Source organism: Hyaena hyaena, unplaced genomic scaffold (genome assembly GCF_003009895.1).
Source record: "Hyaena hyaena isolate Hyena2069 unplaced genomic scaffold, ASM300989v1 scaffold_350, whole genome shotgun sequence".
NCBI lineage: Eukaryota > Metazoa > Chordata > Mammalia > Carnivora > Hyaenidae > Hyaena > Hyaena hyaena.
In genome coordinates this window covers 554777-577267 of record NW_024080980.1, presented here as the reverse complement: position 1 = coordinate 577267, position 22491 = coordinate 554777, and the positions used below count along the sequence as shown (strand labels likewise).

General features: G+C 43.9%; 1 protein-coding gene across 2 annotated transcripts in view; it reads left to right on the top strand.

Annotated features, from left to right (window-relative positions):
- The window catches only part of OSBPL10 (oxysterol binding protein like 10), a 299853-nt gene that overhangs the window by 210758 nt on the left and 66604 nt on the right, over window positions 1-22491 (top strand). For both annotated transcript variants that reach the window (XM_039249825.1, XM_039249824.1), the window contains one exon: window positions 9841-10051. In XM_039249825.1, the coding sequence (XP_039105756.1) occupies window positions 9841-10051 (211 nt within the window). The remainder of the gene's footprint in view (window positions 1-9840; window positions 10052-22491) is intronic.

The following is a 22491-nucleotide window of genomic DNA, read 5'->3' as shown; positions in this document are numbered from 1 at the left end:
TTATACATTTTATGGCATCATTTATTACTATTGTAAGTTCATGTCTGTAAAGTACTTTGACACATAAGAGACTAGGAATGGAGATTACAGTAATATACATTTAAATAAAGTCTTTAAGATTTTCTTAAAAAAAAATGAGGTGTCCTTATTGTTGTGGAAAGATATCTACGATGTGTGTGTTACTCTTCCAAGGCCTCGGTAACAAAGTACCACAAACCCAGTGGTTTAAACAACAGAAATTTCTATTCTGGAAGCCAGAAGTCCAAAATCAAGGGGTTGGCAGGCTGGGTGTCTGCTGACGTCTAGGAGGAAAGGATCTGTACGCGTCTGTCTCCTAGGTTTTTTGATGGACGTCTTCTCTGGGGCTTCATCATGTGTATTTCGGGGTCTAAATTTCCCCTTTTTGTAAGGACCCCAGTCATATTGGATCCCAGTTCCCTCTAATGTTATCATTTTAACTTAATTTCCCTATAAAGAGCCAGTGTCCATATAAGGCCACATTAGAGGTACTGAGGTTAGGACATCAACATACGAATTTGGGAGGAAGACACAATTCAACCCATAACAATGTATTTTCCTCCTATTTAAGAAAAACCTATTAACAATAGGAGAAATCTTAAACATAAAACATTAGCGAAGACAGTATTGAACCTTGAGGTCCCCATCAACAACTTCTGCACCCCCAAAGCCAATACTGTCCTATCCTTACTCCTTCCTATTCCCCTGTCCCCCAAAAATCTCAGATTGTTTTTAAGTCATTTCTGGGCATCGCAGATGATGTGTTCTAAGTATAAAAAGTTACAAAACTATTTATAAAGGATGATCCTTTTAAAATAAAATAATTGTGTATGCATGCATAAGTTAGAGACTCAGACTAATATCAGAATGTTAACAGTGCTTTTACTTATTTCTAGGAAGTGGGATTATAGGTAATTTTTACTTCCTTCTTTGTAACTGTTTTCACTGATTTTGTTGGGATGGTGGCTGATGGAGTGAACCAGCCTTTTGCTATCAGGAAAAAAAGCAAAAAGCAAAACAAAAACAATAAACAAAAACCAGGTTGTTTCTAGGCAGTGAGAAAGGGTGAGGTGAGGAAGAAACTGTGGAAGAAAATTCGTCATCCTTGTTTTCTGAGGCAGGAGGTAGTATTTTGCTTCCGGAATATGAGAAAGGAAGAGGAAGAAATAAACAGGAAATATACAGTCTTCTAGGGTAGAGGGTAGTGGCAGGTGGGGACAGCCGTGACACATGACCTCAGCTAGGACACCTGGCCTCTCTGGAGGTTTTCTCCAGTTTCCTGGTGGAGAAATGAAAGCGACAGACCGATGAGACCTTAGGATTCACTCGGCTGTGAATGCTGTTATCTCTTATTTCTTGAACATCTCAGTAGGATTTGCTTTATAGGAGTTTGTAACAATAAACTATGCATTTCATGTGTGTGCAGTGTGGAGTTATTATTGGGGCTGGTGAGGAAATTATTGTAGAAAAGCCAAAGGTGGAAGATAGGACAGAAAGGAATCTGCTTTTAAGAAATAGAGCAGACTCATTCCACATCTTCAGAGAGTGTTTGCATGTGTGTGTGTACATTTCAGAATTTTGCCTTTGCCTTCTGCTCTTGCCCAGCATGGGCTCATTTATAAATGGCACTGAAACTTCTTGATAGCAATCATATACTTACTGAAGTTTCAGAGGAACCAAAACAGACTCTGCATCTCCTTTGTCTCTGGATTGGTCTTTCAACCACTCTTTTATTATTTTTTTAAAATGTTCTTCATATTTATTTATTTTTAGAGAGAGCAGGCATGAGCAGGGGAGGGGCAGAGAGAATCCCAAGCAGGCTCTGCACTGTCAGCACAGACCCTGATGTGGGGCTTGATCCCACGAACTGTGAGATCACGACCTGAGCCAACATCAAGAGCCTGATGTTCAATGGGCAGAGATACCCAGGACTCCCTGGTCTTTCAACCACTCTTGTCTTTGGTTTCTGTCCCCCTCATCTCATATGATAAAGGCCAAATGTCAAAATGTTGAATTTAAGAATGCCATTAGCCCATCCTGCCTCCCAGGGACAAGGTGGATGGAGAAATCTGAGCTATGGCTTAAGTTATGTAGTGATGGTCATGAAGCCCAAAGCAAAGTGGGTATGAATCCGGAAAGTAGATAAAAACCTAGAAATGATGAATGCTTCTCTCCTGTCAATTTTCTAAAAGGAAGAGTAGCCTCTGTTACCAAAAAGATGGATGGATAGTGCTTCCATTTGGCCATTTGGGGATAGATCTGCTTACAAGGCGGCCCTCAACTTGGAAGTGAAAACAGGATGTCTGCACTTTTCACACCTTTGCAAAGAGGACAGACTTTTATGACCTGAGGCAAAACCACGACTCCAGGCCCGATTCTCCCCTCTACCACCCAGAGCTGAGGGCAAGGGGAGATCCTTCCAGAACAAGCACCCGTTGAGAAAGCCAAAGATGCTTTCTCTCCTCTGGAGGCACCAGGTCTGGGGACCCTCCTTCTGTTCTCTCCATACCAGTGGGGACCAGTGGAGGCCCTTGAGGCAGGAGATAAACCAAGCTGATCAAAATAGCACCACAGAGGCTCTGAAATTAGATCATTATTGAAGCCAGAGGCCTGTGCACTAAATATAAACTTGATAGCCTACAAAGAAAAAAAATTCAAATCGAGCTTAAAATCTCCTAACAACGATAGCCAGGATGTCCAGGGTACAATAGAAAGTCACCATCTTACCAGGAAACAGTAAGATCACAACTTGAATGAGAAAAATAACTATCTGCTGCCCAAACTGAGATGGATCAGATATTGGTTTTATTGAACAAGCCGCCACGGTCATCTCCGTGCACCTGGTCTGACGGCTTTCACACCGCAGTGGTAGAGCTAGTGTTTGGTCGCAGACACCTAATGGTTCCAAAGACCTAAAAAATTTACTACATGGCCTTTTACAGGGGTTTGCTGACCCCTGCAGTAAGGCCATCAGAGATCTAATGGTCAGTTTGTTTGGAGATATTTTCTTCTCTTTCCTTTGGTTTATATTCTAGAGCATTATGTTCCTAACACTGGTTTCTCCATTCTCATCCTGTGTTTTCTTAACTTTCTTCTTTGTTTGTAACCTCATCTGTGTAGCCAGCAGCCTCCCGACATTGGAGATGGACCCCAGTTCCTCTCATTTATCTTTGTCCCTTATGGCCACTCTCAGCTCTCTGACCCCTGCTGGGAGATGTGGATTTGGTACCATTTGTCCACTAGATGGGGTTTTCTTTCTCTGCTCACATAATAAGCCTTGAGAGACGTTGGGGGGTCTACAAGGTGTTTAGGACTGGGTTTGGATGTATATAGAGAGAGGCATCCTGGAGGGACCAGGACTCTGCCTAAAGGAGACTCTTGGTAATTTATCATTCTGGATTGATGCTGTGCCAAGAGAGAACAGGAGACGCAGCTCAGAAAGAGGAAGGAAGGTTGGATGTTGGGTAGAAAAGTCAGCAAGGAGGAGGGATTGTTAGGTGTGAGGCCAAGATTACTGTGCTCCAACACTCAGGAATTCAGAGGAGGTCTTTGGAGATTGGAATGCCAGCTCTCCAAATATCAACAACACAAGCTGTTGACAAGGCAAAATGACCTTTATTAGTTACCACCGTAAGGAAGAGCACCGCATCCCCAGGGCATGGTCGGTGACTCTGAGCGGGGAGGGCAAAGGCAGAGTTTGATAACTTCAGGTTTACGATATAGAAGCTCGATTCCTGTTAGGTGCAGATCAAGATACAACAATTCAGGGTTTGCGGGAAAAACTAGGCAATGATTTTGAGGCAAGGCATTCAAAGGATTTTAGGATACACACTGTCCATGGTTTCCTTTACAGGATTGATAGACATTTCAGGAAGCTTCTGTAATGAGCTATCAAACCATTTTTGGGGTGGGAGTCTCTTGGAATATTAGAGTAATGCTAATGAGGGCAGTGGAATAGTAAACATGTGTTCATGGAGGCAGTAAGATCTGTGTGTGTGTGTGTGTGTGTGTGTTCTAAAGATTCTTGGAGCATGGCTATGAACCTTAGCTGAGGGCTTTAGCCAAGAGAAGAAGTATCTAAGTCTGCCAAGGACTGATCTCTGACCCAGAGGGGAGACTTAAAAATAGCTTTGAATTCCATCAGGTGAAGGATAAACGCTAAACCAAGGCCACCTTGAAGTTGGCATCAAATTATCTGGTTTACTTCCAAGCCTGACAGATTGAGTTCCTGAAGGTGCCAGGAATCTGTAAGCCCGGGCGGGGGGCTCTGCCAACCACATAGGGGGGCCCTGGTGACTTTAGGATGGGGAGCCCACGTTTGGGAGGTGCCCGATGCTGATCCTTTGATTATTAATGGGTTAGTGACTCCTCTGGTGTTCACTGATATCCTGCCAGTCGGGCATCTCTCTCCAAACCTGCCCCAGAGTTTGCAGCTCTGAACAGTCTGAAGCAATCAAGGCACTTGAAGCCCCTGTTCCCCCCTGCCCCCTTCAGGTCTAGACAGACCCATCTTAAACCTGTTGAGCTGGGTGTTAGGTGTTAGTGTTAGTGTTAGTGTTAGTCTCTTTATCGTGGTTTCAGCTGTCGACCAAGAAAGAATTCATTAAAAATTGAAGTCACCAGGCATTTATTAGGGTAATTAGAATTGCAGTTCAGGAGACACAGTTCAGGTGGTAACCTGACTCTTGTTTCAAGGGAGACAGAGATGGGGTGGATAAAGGCAGAAGGTTGAGTGCAGCTCTCTTTTCGATCCTCTGTACAAAACATGGATTGAAACTAGGTTAACTGGGATCGGTGGGGGTCATATGCGAATGAGGGATTGAGCCCTGTGTTGGATCTTCCTGGCTCCTTTCCAAGTGAAGAATGCCAGTGATTCAGGCCTCAGGGGGAGGAGGGAGTTCAGTCCAGGCTGCAGGCTCGCAGCTGGAAGACAAGTTCATGGGTTCTAGGATGCACATAAATTCCTCCCCCCGATGGTCCCCTGACCCTGTTTGAGAAGAGACTTTCTTTGCTAGGCTTGCTGACTCCGTTTTGAAATCTCTTCTTACACAGCTTTATTGGAATAAAGCAATAAAGTCTGCAGCCACTGGTTTTATTAGCATTAACTCCTATGATTTGATTTTGTAGCACACATATACCATTATATGTGCTATGAAAAATGGGTCATAGCATTTCCTCCCCTCCCTGTGAAGTTTGCTTATCTGTGAAGTTTGCCTATCTGTGAAGTTCAGTGTGACCTACATATGGTTGATTTTACAACCTCGGAGCTGACATTTTCAGGTGTGGGTCTCTGAAATTTCATTTGGAGTCCCATATCCACCTGTGTTACAAGAAGGTGATGCCCCGGGTTCTGGAGTGCCAGAAGGAAATGAAACTTGTGTGTTTTGGTTTTGTTTTTAAAGACCACGAATGATTAACGTTGATGTGCTTCAGAAAAAGTGTTAACGGCTCTGAGGTGAGACTTACGTAATTAAGGTAAATGGTTCAAAGGTTCGTAGCAGGAGGTGCACCTGCTTGTTGATGCTTGTGCTTTGTTCATCTGTTGATGAGCCTGTAGGAACCTTGAAGGAGAGAGGGAGTGCTTTAAAGAATTTGCTGTTGGTATTGTTGAGTACAGCTTTTAAGTGCCACAGCCGTCTTCTCATAGGTGCCCCTGATTAAAATTAGATGTGGAAAGGGGCTCCTGGGTGGCTTAGTTGGTTAAGCGTCTGACTTTCTCTTAGGTCATGATCTCGCGGTTCGTGGGTTCGAGCCCTGCGTCGGGCTCTGTGCTGACTGCCACCTCAGAGCCTGGACCCTGTTTCAGAGTCTGTGACTCCCTCTCTCTCTGACCCTCCCCTGCTCACGCTCGCTCTCTCTCTCTCTCTCTCTCTCCTAGAAATAAATAAAACATTTAAAATAAAATAAAATAAAATTAGATGTGGAAAAAGCTAAAGCTTGTTCTTCCCAAGACAATTCTTCATCAGTGCCTCCAGGGCTTAGAAATGTTGGAACCATAATAACTGTAATATACAGTTATATCACAAGGCTGGGAATCCCACCTTTGTTTGCAGCTTCTTTCAATTTCTTTTGGAGCCTGATGAAACTAATGTAAGGTGAAGATGACATAAGCTGTGTCATTAAAAACAGTTCTGGTTTGCATCACATGGAAAAGGGGGCCAAGATGAATCTTTTTTTTTTAAGGTTTTAATTTATTTTTGAGAGAGAGAGACAGAGTGTGAGTTGGGGAGGGACAGAGAGTGAGAGAGACACAGATTCTGAAACAGGCTCCAGACTCCCAGCTGTCAGCCCAGAGCCCGATACAGGGCTTGAACTCACAAACCACGAGATCATGACCTGAGCCGAAGTTGGACACTTAACCGACTGAGCCACCCAGGCACCCTAGGGGCAAAGATGAATCTTTAGGAAACATCTCGTGTGTGTCAAGTACTGTGCTAGGCTTAGTTTACCCCCCAAAATGTTGGAACCCATCAAGTTCCTGGTTATTGATATATTTCTAGCAGAGGGTGACTCAGTGGGGCAGTCTTGGCATTTTGAGCAAGACGGGTCTTATTTTATGAGACTCTGCCCTGACCTGTGGGGCATTTAGCATCCCTCCCATCCCTCCCCCCGCCCCCCAGTGCTGGTAGCTCTCAAATCATTCTGAGTGTCAAGTTTACCCCACTGCTGGTTCAGGTGCCCCTCCAACAGACTGTCCTGCCTCTGGCAGTGGTGATAGACTCTCAGTTCTGGTAAATGCTTTTCAGAGAGCACATTCCATTTCTGGGCATGTGTCTCTGTTGAAATGGAGTAGAAGATTCTAGAAGTCGGTTCTGTGTTTTTATTACCTGAGATTTATCTTACATTTTATTCTATACTGTAAAATTGGAATACGTTTCTTTTTATTGATTACAAACAAATGGATCCCATATCGTTAATGGCTTGATTTGACTCCCCTTTTCTCTTGAGCCTTATGGTATCATCCATAATAGTCAAGAACATAATTTATCATGTTTCTTCATTACATTTTCTTCCCTTCCGACACATTATTTTTCTAAGACAAGGTTTTATGGTAGGAATTTGCAGAAATGTTGACTACAACAAATAGCTCAAAATCTGCTGTTAGTGCTATATATAGAACTGTCAGAGAATACATAAACATTTTATCTAGTGCAAAGTTAAATTTAACCAGTTGGTAGTATTTCTTGGTGAACCTAAACTGATAGTGGAGGTATTATTCTTCATTAAAGCTTCAGCCGTGTTATGTTAATAGCGTATAATGATTTTTGTAGACTTTGGGTCAAAAGTCAGTTCTTTTGCACCTCTGAGAAGCGAGAGACTAGGGATTCATTTATACATTCCACAGATATTTTACTGTACTTGGAATATATCCTTGAACAGCACAGAGATGATGGGCCCTGCTTTCACACTACCACATATGAGCAAAATAAATAAGTAAATTATAAGTCAGGTTGGAAGGTGGTAAGTGCTATGGAGAAAAATTTGTAGGGAGAGGGGATGCCAAGGGTTGGTCTGGAGGTACAGGGTTTTTGTGTTTGTTTGTTTTTTTAAGATTTTATTTTTAAGTAATCTCTAAACCCAGTGTGAGGCTCAAACTGACAACACTGAGATCAAGAATCATATGCTCCACCAACTGAGTCAGCCAGCTGCCCCTGGAAATACAGTTTTAATGTTTTTTTTTAAATTTATTTCTGAGAGAATGAGAGAGAGAGACAGCGTGAGCAGGGGAGGGTCAGAGAAAGAAAAAAACACAGAATCTGAAACAGGCTCTAGGCTCTGAGCTAGCTGTCAGCACAGAGCCCAATGCGGGACTCGAATCCGCGAACTGTGAGATCATGTATTCCCAGGCACCCCTGGAAATACAGTTTTAAGTAATGTGGGTTGGGGCACCTGGGTGGCTCAGTCGATTAAGTGTCCAACTTTGGCTCAGGTCATGATCTCATGATCTCTGTGCCGACAGCTCAGAGCCAGAAGCCTGCTTCAGATTCTGTGTCTCCCTCTCTCTCTGCCCCTCCCCCGTTCATGCTCTGTTCTTCTCTGTCCCAATAATAAGTAAACATATAAACAAACAAATAAAGTGGTTAAAGGGCACCTGGGTGGCTCAGTCATTAAACATCTGACTTTGGCTCAGGTCATGATCTCACGGGTTTATGAGTTCAAGTCCCGTATCAGGTGAGCTCGAGCCCTGCTTCAAGTGAGTCCTGCTGCTCTCTCTCTCCTTCCCTCCCTCTCTTTCTCTCTGCCCCTCACTCACTTGCTCGCTCTCTCTCTCTCTCAAAAAAGAAATAATAATGTTGTTCAAGAAGCTTTGCTGAGGAAGGTGGCTTTTAAGTAAAGACCTGAAGGCAGACATACTTACTGAACCCCTATCGTGCCCCAGGCACTTTTTTTATAGGAGCCAGAACAGCCAGGTATAACCTCTGTAATCTGCAGAAAAATAATTTGCATGGCCCAAGGATTGGCATGCATATTCACAACTCCAAGTCATGTCTGTGCAAGAGGCTTAACAATGATTTAGGGAAAAAAATATCTTTTCAAGTAATGACACCTATTTTAGAAAGTAGGACTGCAATGGACGAGTTGGTGGTTTTGTTTTGTTTTGTTTTTGTTTGTGTTGAAAGCAGATGACTATTGGAATGATAGAAACTGGCAGGTATCTGTTTTCAAAAAGAAATAGAAAAAGAAGGCTTAGCACAGAATGAGTTTCATGTCCAAGTCCAGTGGCCCTTAAAAGAACTATTGCCTCTCCCCACCTGATGACGACATGACGCTAAAGCAAGGATCCTCCAGTGAAGGCAGCGACAAAGCGAGTTATGGCTTCAAATTAAGGATGGTTGTTGTTGGTGTGGGGGTGGGGGTGCCGAAAGAACAGTGGACCAGAGTCTAGCAACCAGCAGTTGGTTGTAGCCTCTGATGCTGATGCTGAGTAGGGGCTGCTCCCGCCTCCCCCACTTCTTAGAGCGACTGAGTGTTGGCTAGATGTGTACTTGATGCTCGTCATCTTGTTGGGAACGTTGTGGAACGTGAGGGCCATGAACCTCGCGAGCTGACCAGTCAAGTTTCTTTTCTAGTTCATGACCTCCTTTCTCCTTGATTTGTCAATTCAAAGATGCAGTTAGACTCTGGGTTATCTGCAGCTTATGAATTGAGTCCAGGACACAAAATAGGGTTCTTTCTGGTTGTCCCGGCTTCAGCTGTGACAGAGGACTGGTTCTAGAGGTCCTGGGTTTTCTCTGCCTCCTCGGGTCTCACACGGTGTTGAGAGAGAAAGTCTCATCTGATTTGGCACTTTGGGGGCGGTGTGGTTGTGTGCTGGCTTGACTGTGATCTCACTCATACCTATGCCAGCCTAAAATTTCACTTCTGTTTCTTGAACTTCAAAAAGATTGCCAAGGACATGGGCACCGGAGCTGGAAGGAAAAGCAAAGCACAGCCCAGCTCCCAGGCAAAGCCACGATGTCCACTATCTCAGCTGACCTTTTGGATTTCAGGAACCTTACCGGTGGCCCCAGGGACTTCTGTCCTTAATGTATTTATTGTTGACTTACCTGCAGAGGATCAGTTAAATGATACATGCAGCTGGCCCTAAGGGGCCCTTTTAGCTTGACACCAGCCCACATCATCAGAGGACTACTGTGTCCTGAACCCTCTGAGCTGACTCTCCTGTCACTTGCGGTCTGGGATCGGGGGACAGTTCCTGCTTCCTCTCCCCACTTCCCTGTGTTGTGCAGTCCTCTGGTTGAAGAGCTGCCCCCTACCCCAAGCCTGTTGAGAGGTGGACTGTTCACTCTCACCTCCATGCCGTCTCTTCCTGTTTTGCAGATGATGAACCAGGTGGAAGGACAGCAGAAGAACCTTGTGCACGCCATTGAGTCTCTGCCAGGGTCTGGCCCCCTCACTGCCTTGGACCAGGACCTGCTGCTTCTGAAAGCTACCTCCGCCGCCACCCTCAGCTGCCTCGGGGAGTGCCTCCACTTGCTCCAGCAGAGTGTACACCAGGTGGGCCAGTCCAGCCACAAGCCGGGGGCCTCAGGTAAGACCTTGCGGCGGGCTCTGTGGTGATCGTGAGTGAGTACTCTGTGTGTGTGTGTGTGTGTGTGTGTGTGTGTGTGTGTGTGTGTGTGTATTTCCTCCCCATGGCCTTCCTCCTTTGAATCCATCATCTATCCATCTTCCATCTGTCTATCCTCTTTTTTTTTTTTAATGCTTTTATTTATTTTCTTGAGAGAGAAAGCATGAAAGCATGAGCAGAGGAGGTGCAGAGAGAGAGAGGGAGACAGAAGATCTGAAGCAGGCTCTGTGCTGACAGCAGAGAGCCCGATGCTGGGCTCGAACTCAGGAACCTTAAGATCATGAAACTTAAGTTTATGACTGAAGTTGGACACTTAACTGACTGAGCCACTCAGGTGCCCCATCTGTCTACCCTTTTATTCCATCTGCTTCTTCATTTGTCCCTTCCTTCTTCTCTACCCAGATTTGGGGTATATTTTTCTTTGACCAGTTAGAACTGTCATATCCCATGAAACTTTTAACCAGCGTGTTTGCATGAATACTACAGAACTCCTTTTAGACTTGCTGGTGTCACGCTTTGCATCTCATTCCATGTGTGACTTGGCACTCAGTGCTCTGCTTTTGAGATACATTGCCAAACAGCCCGTTTTTCTAACTGCACCTGTGCTTGGTGCAACGCTCCCATGCAGGACACGCTTCCTGCGCTCTGTGCGGCTTGCCTTGCTCGGTGCGCATTCCCCCTGCATGTCCCCTCGTGAACCTGTGTGCACCTTTCTCTGGAATACATGCCAGACATATTTCTAATTCTTTATCAAGAAGCTGGGGATAATAATGCACTCCCTTAAGATGTCCAATCCTTTGGGAGGAGTGTTTAATCGATAAGCAGATATGAAGGTATTAGTGAAGATTAAATTCAGTGATAAAGGTGAACATCGCTGAGGCTGCTCATGTCGTATATAATTATAAAGTATTAGAATGAAGAGACCCAACAGAAACCTCTTTGAGCTTTGTGGCCCAGGGCTCACTTAATGAGGAAATGAGGCAACTTAGGTGATGAAGAGAAGCTAGGGTATGAGCAATAGTTTGTAATTCATGATGTTCTCAAGTCTTCTTTGCCCTCCGTGTCACTGAGGTTGAGAGGGATGTTGGTTTTTCAGAGAAGTTTCTTTTTTTTTTTTTTTTTTTTTATGTCTTTATTTTATTTTGAGAGACAGACACCGAGGGCGAGCGGGGGAGGGGCAGAGAGAGAGGAAGACACAGAATCTGAAGCAGGCTCCAGGCTCTGAGCTGTCAGCACAGAGCTCGACGCGGGGCTCGAACCCACGGACTGTGAGATCGTGACCTGAGCTGAAGTCAGACACTTAACTGACTGAGCCACCCAGCGCCCCCAAAGAAGTTTCTGTCATATCCACCATCATTTACTGAGCTCTGATCCTGCTAGTATTTGGCCTCTGATACACATTTTTTGAAATCTTCACAGACTAGATGAATCATGCCCATCATTTGGATGAGATGCTGAGGCTCGTAGCAGGTAAATGACTTGCCCATGGCCACCCAGCTAAGTAGCAGAACTGAGGCGAGGAACAGGTGCTCTGCAGTTTGGCAGATGCCTGTGGTTCTTTATTCAGTTCAGGACAGACCACCAGCGGGCTCTGGGGACCCCAAGTGGGGGCCAGAGACACTGTCTTGCTCACATCACAACTGTGTCACTGATAGGTATTTTGTTTTCTTTACTTTTTATTTGGGGGAGCAGCAGAGAGAGAGAGGGACATAGAATCCAAAGCAGGCTCCAGTCTGTCAGCACAGAGCCCAGTGTAGGGCTCGAACCCATGAACTTCAAGATCATGACCTGAGTCACACCCAGGCGCCCCTCTTTACTTTTCTCTTTAATAATTTCAGACTTTCAGAAAATTACAAGAATAGTACGGAAAAAATTCTCCTATATCCATCTTCGAATTCCCCAATTAGTAACATTTTGTGACATTTGCTTTATCATCTTCCCCCTCTCTCTATATAGCATATTGTAATTGTCTAACCACTTCAGAATAAATTGCAGACGTGATAGCTTTACTCTCATCTGCTTTAGTGTCTATTTTCTTCATTAAAAAAAAGGACTATATAACATCCTTTATATAATGTCTCCAATACGATGACAGCACAGTGCTCAAAATCCATAAGTTAACATGAGTACAATCCTATTCCCTTACTAAATTTTGCCAATTATTCTATTAATATCCTTCATAACAAAAAGTTTCTGGCTCAGTCCAGCCTAAGAGACGATGTGTGTGTATTCAGGCACGGAGTAAAGGTGCCCAAGCCTGCTTTTCTGTCTTTCCCTTTCGTCTCAACTTGAAAAATGGAACTGTAATGCTGAAGCCCCTGTGAGACTCCTTGACATTTCCTGATCTGGACGGAGTCTCGGTGACCCCGTTGAGGCTTGGACACAGATTCTGAGTCATACTGGAGGCTATTCAAGGTGCCCTTGATCTTTCCCACAGTATATCATAGCTTCCGGCCTTTGGAACCTAATGGGCACGCGCAAGAATGTTTCACTGGTAAATATAAACTTGCGCCATTTTGTTCTTCCTAAAATTAATCCCTTAACATCTTTCTTCAGGGCTAGTTTCAGATTTCTAATTTTTTTTCCTGATTTAGGGGGTTGGAGGGACAAAGCTCAAGGTGGAATTTCAGATGTGATAACAGATAGAAATGGAAATTACCTGGAAGGCCCAAGCAGTGTCTCTGAAGTTGTGTCTTTTTTAATATTTTTTTAAAATATTTTTTTTTATTTATTTCTAGGAGAGAGAGAGAGACAGCGTGAGCAGGGGAGGGTCAGAGAGAGAGGGAGATACAGACTCTGAAATTGGCTCCAGGCTCTGAGCTGGCAGTCAGCACAGAGCCCGATGCGGGGCTCGAACCCACGAAACTGCGAGATCATGACCTAAGCGAAAGTCGGACACTTAACTGACTAAGCCACCCAGGCGCCCCACTGAAATTGTGTCTTGTACAGTGTTACCTCCTGTGTGTCTTCCCTGCCTGTTCCCACGCCCTGCCCCATTTGACTACCCATCCTCCCTTGCTTTCAGCTACTTTTTTTTGTTGTCGTTATATTTATTATATTCATGTTAAAGACATGTTTGTCCAGTGATAGTCCACAGACTTACTGATCACTAATATTCTCTAGTTCTTCCTTTCCTCATTTTTATTTTTAATTGAGTATAGTTGACCTGTTGACCTATAATGAATTAGTTTCCGGTGTACAACATAGTGATTCCGCAATTATACATACATTACAAAATGCACAAGTGCACAAATGCACAAATACAAAATGCATAAAACACAGTGAGTGTGTTACGATCGACTGTATTCCCTGTGCTGTACTTTTCATCTCTGTGACTTATTTATTTTATAACTGGAAATTTGTACATCTTTATCTCCTTCACCCACTTCACCCATCCCCCATCCCCTCCTCTCCTTTTAACCATTTTTTAAAAAATGTTTTAAAATGTTTATGTATTTATTTTGAGAGAGACAGCATAAGTTGGAGAGAAGCAGAAAGTGAGGGGAAAGAGAAAGAGCGAGAAAGAGGCAGAGAGAGAGAATCCCAAGCAGCCTCTGCACTAACAGTGCAGAGCCTGCTGTGGGTCTCAAATCCCTGACCCTGAGATCATGACCTGAGTCAAAACCAAGAGTCGGATGCTCAACCGACTGAACCATCCAGGCACCTCTCTTTTCACTTTTAACCCTTTTAAAAATTACATTGCATATAACAGCAGCTGAGTTTTAAAACATCCTGCGTGTCTTTTCAGTCCATGCCACACACTGGGGGGATAATTGAATTCCTTCCTGCATCCAAAGCATCATGCTTGCCTGCAGTTAAAGGGAATTCCAGAATCTCACACTAGTAGAATTAGGGAATGTGGCAGCGGGAGTGGCGTCACCACAAAGTACCTTTGTTTGGAATCTCGGGGCTCTTGAGGTTGATAGTAGTTTTAGCAGCCTGACTGCCCCTGATAAAAACATTAATGGCTAGGGGCACCTGGGTGGCTCTGTCGGGTAAGCGGCCGACTTTGGCTCAGGTCATGATCTCACAGTCCTTGGGTTCGAGCCCTGCATCGGGCTCTGTGCTGACAGCTCAGAGCCTGGAGCCTGTTTCAGAGTCTGTGTCTCCCTCTCTCTCTGACCCTCCCACACTCATACTCTGTCTCTTTCTGTCTCAAAAATAAAATAAACGTTAAAAAGTTAAAAAAAAAAAAAAACCATAATGACATAATATACGTAAGGAGTGCCAGCCTGGGTGGATGGAAATCAAAATCTCATTAAAGCGAAACTCTGTCAGGGTTTTCTGTAAATGTTGGACGGGCAGGGACGAGACGACCCACAGCATACTAAGTAGAGGCACTGGGCTTGGTTCAAGCCCCTTTGCTTCCTGACCTCTGCGCTGCTTTATTTCTTCTGCCCCTTTTCTGAATCCAAAATTAGTTGGTGGCCTTGTAGCATTTCATCTTCCGTAGTATTTCATTGCATCTTCTGGGGGAATATGTTGGCTTTGGAGCCTTGGTCCCCAAACGCTGCTCCTTAATGCTCCTTTTATCTAAAATGCCGAGCCACTGAGCACAGGAGCAACCGACTGAAATACAAAATTACTCTGGTATTCTATGCATTGTGGACTCTTAACCTCGTCTCTGGTGTTGTCCCTAAGATGTAGTGGCCTGAACTGTCTCATTTAACGTCCCTTTGTGGAGAAGTTTGTCATTCAGATTAATATGGGGACTTGCCTTTTCCGCCAAGGTGTCTGCAGTTCTGTCCCTGGTGACTGACTACTAACCCGACGTGAATAGCTTGATGGAGACCGTGATTGATGGGGGCGGGGGTGGGCAACCTCTGTTCCCCCCAGTCTGGATGCATGCCTCTCTGAAAGGCAGGCAGGACTCCACTCACAGCTGGAAGAGGCTGAGCTCCTTGGGGGTCTGGGCTTTAGGTGGGTTGCCCATGTGGGAGAGAAACAGGAGCCTGGAAGAGGTTTGGGGTGCAGAGTACTCTGCCTGGCAGTGCTTCTAGTTAGTTGCTTGCTTGTAGGTCCTGATCCAGGGAGCATGGTTCAAAGTCAGAGCAAAGCCCCGTAACCAGACAGCGCCAGGGAAGAGTATGTCCTGTGCAACGCATGCTGGGAAAAGGTGCTGGAGTGAGGGCTGCCACAGCAGGTGACGGCAGAGCCTCGGGGAATTGCGGTGGGTGACCCATGTGCCCTTGGACATAAATCAGGGCACGAGGTCAACAGATGTGTAATTGAAGAGGGGAACCAGAGCAGGGTTCAATGTGCTTTCCTTAACTTGTCCTTCCAGTAGCTTGATCATTCTTTTAAAAGATTTGTAGGGCTTGTCAAGTAGGAAGCCTGGTGAGTTGGTCTTTCCATTTTGGGGTTTGGCATAAAGGGTGAAACAGGTGAGACTGTCATAAAGCCTTCTTGGGCTCTCTGGCTGGTGGCCTTCCTTCCGCTGTGCTTTTTTTCTTTTCTTTTTCTTTTTTTTTTCCCAGTGATGCCCTCAGACTCCCGGTGTTCCTCTCTTTCCACCTTGTTGTCTCTGTCTCTTACATCTTTTTTCCTGACACCTACTGCTTCTGGGGAAAATGTGCCCCACATAGGTCACCTTCCTTCATTTTATGGTTAAAAGCCAAAATGGAGAGGCGCCTGGGTGGCTCAGTCTGTTAAGCGTCCGACTTCAGCTCAGGTCATGATCTCACGGTTCGTGGGTTCGAGCCCTGTGTCTGGCTCTGTGCTGACAGCTCAGAGCCTGGAGCCTGCTTCGGATTCTGGGTCTCCCTCTCTGTCTGACCCTCCCTGCTGGTGCTCTGTCTCTCAACAATAAATAAATGTTAAAAAAAATTAAAAGCCAAGAAAGAAATGTGATAATTCCTCCAGCAAATAGTGTCCTGTGGGGGCGGGGGGGAAGAAAAACTAGCACTGTAGACTATTTCAGGTGGGCAGACTTCTTTTGTTGTTGTTACAAGTATCCAAACAATTTTTGAGTGGCAAATTCTCCCTAAAGAGAGCAGTTTGATGCTAACATCCTCGCTTTCCATTGTAAATTGTGCCCTATGTTGTCTTCAAGTGCATAAATATCAAGCTTGCTCTATTCTGGAAAACCCTTTTAGGTTTACTGAGTGTAAGAAGCATGATTCACTGTGTTTCAGGAAGGACAGGTGCTATCATCTGTCACTGGCCTCTGGCTAGAGAGGCCTTTTAGTCCCAGCCCGGGGACTGCAGCTCTCAGTACTCCAAGCAAGGCTTAACCCAAGGCCAAGGATGGAGTAAGAGTTCCGTAGTCAGACCTTAAAGCCCACAGTTAAATCCTCAGTTACTTTCTTTCTGCTTCTAGTTGGTCTAAAACATGTCTAGCTGCTTTCCCTCTTCCTGTGTGCTTCTGTCTGCTGTTGTGTGTTGTGTGAGGAACCAGAAGCATGTGTCAAAACCTATTCCAAGGACTGGACTTGGCCATCTGGTGGGCCACTCTTCCCCTTCCTGTTCTCTTCTGTCATGTCATCTTTGAAGATCTCCGGCGACTTAGATTGACAGACTGTCAGTAGCCAGCTGTTAATATTTATTCCCATTTGGCGTTTCATTTGTACATCCTGGTCTGTTCTTGACCATCTCTTTATTTTAGAGCTTTGTTGAGTCACTTCCTATAGGTGCGCCCTATTTCCTCAACCGTCAAACACCATCAATAGTAAAACACACTGTTATCCTCTGTGCTGCTGAGAAGGAAAAGCCGCCGATTAAATCTGACTGGGACGGACTCGTGTCGGAGCCATGGCAGTGCAGAACAGGCGTGTCTTAGAATTGATGTATGGCTTAGACTTGTATCTTGTTTTAGGACCCAGTCTTGAGAGTCTTGTCTTTCAGCAGAGTCATGGAGTCCACTTCTTTCTTTCAGCTGGTGTTTTTGTTGGCGTCCTATATGCTTTTTGTTTTATTGCTTCCCTGTCGCCTTTCTTGGTTTCTCTCTTTTTTGCTACATAGGTTGTACTTCCTTGACTCATCGTCTTCGGCATTTTTGGAAAAAATATGTATACAAATTCTAGTAGTGGTTACATTACATTTTTCATAAGCATTCTTTAACCTGTATTTTTTTCTTTTTTTCCTTTGCTCATTTGTTTCTTAAATTCAACATAGGAGTGAAATCGTATGGTATTTGTCTCTCTCTGACTGACTCATTTTGCTTAGCATCATACCCTCCAACTCCATCTGTGTCCTTGCAAATGACAAGATTTCATTCTTTTTTTTTTATGGATGAATAATATTCCTCTGTGTGTGTGTGTGTGTGTGTGTGTGTACACATCTTTTTTATCCACTTACCAGCCAGTAGACACTTAGGCTGTTTCCATAATTTGACTACTCTAGATAATGCTGCTATAAATATAGGTTTAGCCTATACTTTTCTAATCCTCAAAGTCAAGGATGATACCTCTTTTTGACTCTACTTTATTGGTGTTCTGCACACTTCAGTTTCCCGTTTCTCTGATATACATCCCAGTTTTTGATAATATAACATGGGGGTACTGTTAATATTTTAATACTAATTCAGTACTTAATGGGATCATGGGTAAATCTTTTAAAAATAATTTTGACCTAATATTCAGTTCTGTAACCAGAAAAATTTTAGAATTTTTTAGAAAATTTTAGAAACTTTTTTAGAAACTTTTAGAAAAAGTTTAGAAAAATTATTTCAGTTTACTTCCAGGGCTGGGACTAGGGTGAGCTGAGTGAGGCAGTCAGCATGAGCACAAATTTAAGGGGTGCTGATGTAATTAAGATAAATGGTATTGTTATTTTAAATTTTTTTTAACGTTTATTTATTTTTGAGAGAGCACGAGCGGGGGAGGGGCAGAGAGAGGGAGACACAGAATCCTAAGCAGGCTCCAGGCTCCGAGCTCTCAGCACAGAGCTGGACGCGGGGCTCAAACCCACAAACTGTGATATCATGACCTGAGCTGAAGTGGACACTCAACTGACTGAGCCACCCAGGCGCCCCTAGATAAATGATTTTTAATGAAATGTTTTTAAACCAGAATTAATGCAAAAATAATCCAGGATGAACAAATATAAAAATTTTAAATTAAAGACCAGATTCAACACAGTGAGGCAAAGGAGATGGAGTCTTATGAGACTTTTTTTTTTCATTTATTTTGGTTTAAAAATATTGTGTGAAAATGTCATTTATCTTGATGACTGAGCATCTTGGTGCAACTTTAAAATTTACACCCAAGGGGAGTGTCCTTTTTACCTCTCCTCATCCCAGTTCTGCTCAGCTCTGTGTTTAACTGGGCTCATTGCGCGCTGCTGATCCAAAGGACTTTTCAAGCCTCGAGCTCCGAATTCTGCTTCTGTTCCTCATGTATTGGTACATGTCCTCAAGTTGTTTTTAACCCTCAGAAGGTGGAAACTTTTGAGTCTCTGCATGCTATGGGAAAGCATGCAGTGTGTAGAGTTTAAGAGTCTGGGCTCTAGAGGTGCCTGGGTGGCTCAGTTGGTTAACCACCCGACTTACACTCAGGTCATGATCTCACGATTTGTGAGTTTGAGCCCCATGTTGGGCTCTGTGCTGACAGTTCAGAGCCTGGAGCCTGCTTCCAATTCTGAGTCTCCCTCTCTCTCTGCCCCTCCCCTGCTCACTCTCTGTCTCTCTCTCTCTCAAAAGTAAATAAAACATTATAAAAAAAAAAAAAAAAAAAAAGTCTGGGCTCTAGAGCCAGGCTGTCTGGATGTTAATCTTGACTTTACCACCTACCGGCTGTTTGCACCTCTGTTTCTTAATCTGTCAAATGGGCATAATGGTAAGACTTATCTTATGGGTCGTTTTTAGGATTAGATGAGTTAACGACATAAGTTGTGTACACTACTCCTTGGTGCTTTGCAAAGCTCAATAAATGTTGACCTTTTTTAACAGAGGAAAGGTAGTTTGATTCCAGATGCATGGTTTCCCGGCCCCTTACCTCCATCTCTGAAATCTATAGACTCATATTTGCATCCTTCCCCTCACCTGTTCCCCTGACATTTAGTATTGTAGCAAAATTCATAACTATTTTTTCCTTTGAGGCAAGTCCAACTTTTCTGTCTTAAATGACTCAGAAAATATTCTCTTGATTTTTGTTATTCAAAAACATGGCGAGTTTCATGAGCTAGGCATTCATTATACTTTATTTCCTTATGAGTTTGACATTTCACCATGAAAAGCCTAAAAAAAGATTGCCGAGCTGTGCCTAGATGTCTTTTCCCGTTGACCTTGACAGAATGTGGTAGATCATATCGTAGGTACCCACGGCTCTCTCTTTAGCTCAGGCTGTTTCTTTACTGCTGACATCATTTCTGCGTTCCATCAACCTGACCTCTGTTCGTCAGATCCCTTGGACCTCTGTTGTGCATGTTTGGGATTCTCTTCTGTCTCCCTGTTGTCTTTGCAGCTGTACCTGGTGGAACTTCTTGTCTCCACATACTACTTATGTGACTTTCTACGGTGTTGACTCTTCCCAGTTTCAGTGTTAATTTTAACTCTACTAATGCTGATTCGCTTTCTTCATAATTCCTTAGTGCATCTGTCTCCTTTTTCACCTCAGCCTCTTTTCTCCTCCGGCGTTCTGGTCTCATTTCATAGAGGCTGTTTTATTTGTGTTGTACTGATGATACACCTTTCCTGATGTCTTCTCTGATGCCTTACGTTAGAAATTTTGGAGAGGTGTATTCTTCCTCTAAGCTTTCTGAAGATACTATTTCTTTTCCCAAAGTCAGTACCATCCTTCTCATTTATTCTGTGTTAGAATTTTGAGGCAGATCTATCCAGACTCTTGATTGCCTTTTTAAGATTTCCTAATTACTCTAGATGAAATTTACAACTTGTATATTTTTTAAAAGTATTCCTGTATTTATGAGCCAGTTGCCCAGTATTTAAGATATGAATACAGTAGCTGAATACAGTACCTGAGAAGTAGCTGTTTGGCAAGTCAAGTGTCAGAAGTCTCTTTCTTCCTTTCTCACGGCAGATTCTGGTGTTTTGAACTTTGGGTTGGTTTTCTTAATCCAGCCCCATCTATCCCTATCTACCTTATTATTTATGGAGATTCCTCCGAAGTCTGTTTTTTTTTTGTTTTTTTTTGTTTTTTTAAAGTTTATCTGTCTTGAGAGAGAGTAAGAGAGAACAAGAATGGGGTAGGGGCAGAGAAAGGACAGACAAATCCAAGCAGCCTCTTGCTGTCAGCCCAAAGCCTGACACGGGCCTTGAACTCACAAACCATGAGATCATGACCAGAACTGAGATCAAGAGTCAGTCGCTTAACCAAGTGAGCCACCCAAGCGCCCATAAAAATTTTATTTTTTACATAATCTCTACACCCGACATGGGGTTCGTTATTAAAACCCGAGAGTCCCAAGATCAAGAGTCACATGCTCCACTGACTGTGCCAGCAGGCTCCCCTCACCGTTTTTAAAATGGCATCAAGAACTGATATACAGATGCCATTTTGCCATTAAAAAATGTGGAAAACCCACATACTAAGAAATTTACCAAATTAACTATTTTTAAGTATGTAGCTCAGTAGAATGTTGAGAACTTTCACACTGTTGTGTAACCAGCCTCTAGAACTTGCCATCTTGTGAGATAAACTCCGTACCCCCCACTAACTCACCTCCCCCTTGCAACCACCATCCGTTCTATTTTCTGTCTTTTTGCTATTTCTAGGGTTTTTTTTTTTTCTTAACATTTAGGAGGTTGTGAAACTCCCATTCCTTTTGAAATGTACTGTCTCTGAGTCGTACTAGTTCTCTGTTCATTTGGTGCATATTTATTGACTGCATAATCTTTGTCAGACCAGATTCTGGGTTTTGAGGACACAGCCATGAGCAAGGGCAGGAGTGTCTCTGCTCGCAGGTGCTGACGTTTTAGGAAGGAGAGAACACAGTGGGCAAACAAATGAGCAGGGTGAGTTTAGATAGTGAGTTTAGATATGTGCCATGAGGACAGTAAACTGACTGATGGGACCGGGGGTGCTTTGGGGATGATGCCGTGGCTGGGAAGGTCCCGGGGGGCTTCTCTGAGCAAGTGATGTTTGAGTCGACCCCTGGATTTACTCAGGAGAGCTCTCCCCCAGGTAGAGGATCTGGAGGGATGGTGTTCTGAGCGGGGACAAAGGCTCTTGACCATAATGAACTTGGCTCACTTGAGGGATGGGAAAACTACCAGCGTGACTTGAGCACAGTGAGCAATGAGGAGAAAATGAAACGAGCCTGGGCAGTCTTGCAAGCCAAGCAGCTAGATTATGTTCCAGTTGCTGCGAGAAGCCACTTGAGACTTTTAAGCCACAGCTATGTGATCTAACACTTGACAGGTTAAAAAAAAAATTCTGCATAAAAATATGCTTGTGTTGGATAATCCTGTACACAGGGACAAGCACTCAGCACATATACAGCTCTTTGATCTGCCTCTGTTACTTTGTTTCCATCAGCCAGAGTCTCCCAAGGGGCTAAAAGTCTGGGGACCCGTGAAGGTTTTTCTTTGACTAACTATAATGAAATGGCTGATGGATATGCTTACTTTACAGATGGAACTTCTGAGACCCTGAGAGGTCGAGTTCTAGTTCACTGAGGCAGTATCCACTTCAGCCTACCTTTTCTTCATCCCTTATCCCTGCTCTTAGACCAAGAACACCCTCTCCAGAGGGATGATCAGCTGAGTTTGAGACCGTTTCTTATTCTAATGGTGGAACTGCTGTTCTAAAGAGGGACAGGGACCCCCTAGATCACTCCTGACCTCACGAGTAAGCATATGCAGACATTCTGGAATAACACCTGACTCGGAAATAAACAGTATTAGAACTAAAAGAGTCTTGTTTTGTTTCTCCCCCAAGGGTTGAGGGAGGATTAGAAAAATGCTTTTGGTTTACCAAATGGGTGTTCATAAAAGTGTTTCTTGCTATGGTGGAATGAACATGTGTCCTTGGTGAGGGGCTTCCCAACTTGGTGACAGCCACATCTACTGGGAGAGGCAGGTGCACATGATGCGGGCACCTTTTGAGAGCTCTGGTAATTGTCAATTGGCATTTACTTTTTTAAAAAATGTTTATTTTTAGAGAGAGAGAGAGAGAGCATGCTCAAGAGAGAACATGAATGGGGGAGGGGCAGAGAGCAGGAGAGAGAATCCCAAGCAGGCTCCATGCTCTCAGTGTAGAGCCCGATGCAGGGCTTGAGATCACGACCTGAACCCAAACCAAGATTTAACCAAGGGTTAACCCCTTAACCAACCAAGCCACCCAGGTGCTCCATCAGTTGGCATTTAAGCCATGATTTGAACAGCCCATATCTGATAAAATTTGACTTGTTTCTTACTATAAATATATTTTTAATTTTTTAAATTAAAAACACATTTTTTTTAATGTTTGTCTATTTTTGAGAGAGAGAAAGAGAGCATGAGC